At 47.6% G+C, this 3,051-nt stretch overlaps 1 protein-coding gene across 1 annotated transcript; it reads left to right on the forward strand.

Annotated features, from left to right (window-relative positions):
• Positions 1–1,074: 1,074 nt before the first annotated feature.
• Positions 1,075–2,831, forward strand: LOC101111347 (DDB1- and CUL4-associated factor 8-like). The gene is given in 2 exon segments (XM_042242304.1): positions 1,075–1,663; positions 1,666–2,831. Coding segments are annotated over 2 exon segments (1,755 nt in total).
• Positions 2,832–3,051: the final 220 nt, after the last annotated feature.

The following is a 3,051-nucleotide window of genomic DNA, read 5'->3' on the forward strand; positions in this document are numbered from 1 at the left end:
TTTCAGATAAATAGTGATTTTTTTCTAGTAAAAGTATGTGTAATGCAATACTTGGGATCTATTCATACTAAAAAAATATTCATTTTTTAATCTAAAATGCAATTCACTAGTCAGCGTGTAAGAACCTGCCTGCCAGTGCAAGAGACAAGAGGCACGTTTCGATCCCTGGGTAGAAAGATCCCCAGGTCGGAATATCCCTTGGAGAAGGAAATGGCAAACCCCTCAAGTATGCTTGCCTGGAGAATCCCATGGAGAGAGTCTGACACGACTGAAGCGACTTAGCACACACATGCCATTTCCACCAATTAGGACTCTCAAGGTTTCCCTCAAGGTCTTTGATTTACTGAAATATTTCTTTCATGTCCAAAACTCACTAACTCGGGACCTTAGCAATCTTTCCTTGCAGTTGTGTATTTCTTCATTTCATACTGTACATGAAGAAATTGGTTCAGAGGGTAAAGCGTCTGCCTGCAGTGTGGGAGAGCCGGGCTCAATCCCTGGGTTGGGAAGATCCCCTGGAGAAGAAAATGGCACCCCACTACAGGACTCTTGCTGGAAAATTCCATGGACTGAGGAGCCTGGCGGGCTACAGACCATGGCGTCGCAAAGAATCGGACACGACTGAGGGTCTTCACTTTCACTTTCCATACTGTACATTATCTTTAAGAAGAGCACTGAGAGTCTTACCATAGCCGTTTTGCCTGAGGAATACCTTTGCTGATAACTTTCTAATAAAAATATTCTTCAAAACACCATCTGTATCAAACTTCAGTACAACAGTATGCGCAGCAACGAACAATACAAGATGTCTTCCGGGGGCGTGGCTTAGGTTCTGGAAAAATCTAAGCAGTCTCGAAATGCCGCAAGACGCTAAATGAGATGAAGTCTTTTGAACCTTTCCGGCTCCCGTACTGGTAACGCCTTAGGCAGCGCTTGCCCCACCCCCTTTGCATTTAGCTGTTTGCATTTTGGTGCTGCTAGTCGTAGCTTTTTCACTGCCGGCCTACTGTCTTCTGCAGGGTTCAAAGACTTTTTTTTTTTCCAGACAGACTACAGAGCACGCATCCTTAAGAGATGTCTGACTACAAGAGCATCAAAGACAGCCAATCAGAGATAAACTCCGAGGAGCATTCCGGAGCGGAGGCAGGTGGCGCCAGTGCAGAAGTGACCAGAAATGGTGGCAGTGCCAGCGATGGTGGCAGCCCTGGCCAGCCCGGCAGAGCAAATCAAGGTGCCGACACAGCAAGTACCAATAAAAACATTGATTTGGGAAGCACGGGAGATGCTGTACATTTCTTAACGGGTGATAGAAACCAGTTCCAGTACCAGTTAGGAGAGCCAGGAGAGGAGGGAGAAGTGGAGAAAGCATTGGCAGAAGAAAAGTGGCCTCAGGTACAGTGCCATGAGGCTAACCAAGCCCAAGCCCAGTATTTATATGCCGAGGATCGGGCCCTGGAGGAATGGGTAGCTTCCGAGATATCCGCCCTCCCCAACCCACGCTGCAAAGTCCTGAATGCTCTTTGAGAGTGGCAGCTGGGTTCAAGTGCCCGCTTTGTGTATGAGGCCTGTGGGGCAAGAGTGTTTGTGCAGCATCTCCACCTGCAGTATTGGCTTGCAGGCCACAATGTTTGTGTCAACACTGTGCCCTTTAACCAGCGTGGCACTGGTTGGCCACTAGCAGTGATGACCTGAAAGTGATATTGTGGGACTGGGTGCATCAGCAGCCAGTACTGGAGTTTGAGAGTGGTCACAGAAGTAATGGTTTTCAGGCCAAGTTCCTTCCCCACTGTGGTGATACCACCCTGGCCATGTGTGGCTGTGATGGGCAGAGCCGCACAGTCAAGCTGTCTGCTCTCCCACACCGCGAGAAAACTAAATGTGTGGCCCAGCACAGAGGAGCCTCCCACAAGTTGGGTCTGGATCCTGACTCCCCTTTTAAGTTCCTCACTTCAGGTGAAGATGCAATTGTCTTTGCCATTGATCTCAGACAAGGCCGGCCAGCTTCAAACGTGGTGGTCACCAGAAAAAAGGAGAAGAGAGTGGGGCTGTATTCAATCTATGTGAATCCTGCCAATAATTACCATTTTGCAGTGGGGGGACGAGATCAATTTGTAAGAATTTATGACCAGAGGTAGATTAATGAGAGTGATAATAATGGAGTACTCAAGAAATTCTGTCGTCATCACCTGCTCAACTGTGATGCTAAAGCTCACATCACCTGCCTTGTGTACAGTCACAATGAGCTCCTGGGCAGTTACAATGATAAGGATATTTACGTCTTCAATTCCTCTCATGGTGATGGAGCCCAATATGTGAAAAGACACAAGGGGCACAGAAATAATGCCACAGTCAAAGGTGTCAATTTCTATGGTCCCAGAAGTGAGTTTGTCATGAGTGGCAGTGATTGTGGGCACATCTTCTGGGAGAAGTCATCCTGCCAGATTGTTCAGTACATGGAAGGGGATAAAGGAGGGGCTATTAACTGTCTTCAACCCCATCCTTACCTACCTGCGATGGCGACCAGCAGCCTAGACCACGATGCTAAGATCTGGGTACCCACAGCTAAAGTTATCACTTGCTTTGCTGGCTTAAACAATGTGGTTAAGAGGAACAAGCGGGGACAAAATAAAGACAGACAGCACCATACTAATCTGTTTGAAAGCCACATGCTTTGGTTCCTCACGCATCACCTTACACAGAGAGGACATTGCCCACACTGGGGAGCTACTGGAATCGAGATGGCGGAAACCAACTCAGATGAGTCTTCCAGTACCTCAGATGTGTCAGAGGAGGAAGAGAACCAAGAATGTGTGCAGTGCCTGCCATCCTGAAAGCCTTGCACTCCAGCTCCAGCTGGGCTTCACCTCAGAAGGCTGGACTTTAAGATTTAGTTGACTAGATTAGCTTGTTGTCTTTGATCTGCTTTCCACAGTAGAAATTGCCTCTTCCATCTCCCTCCTGTGCCTCCCCCCTTTCCTTCTTCACATTCTTCCTCCTTCACTTGGTTTCTTTACTCCTCCTTCTTTACCCCTTATATCTACAGGAATAAAT

The sequence above is a fragment of the Ovis aries genome, chromosome X, assembly GCF_016772045.2.
Source record: "Ovis aries strain OAR_USU_Benz2616 breed Rambouillet chromosome X, ARS-UI_Ramb_v3.0, whole genome shotgun sequence".
NCBI lineage: Eukaryota > Metazoa > Chordata > Mammalia > Artiodactyla > Bovidae > Ovis > Ovis aries.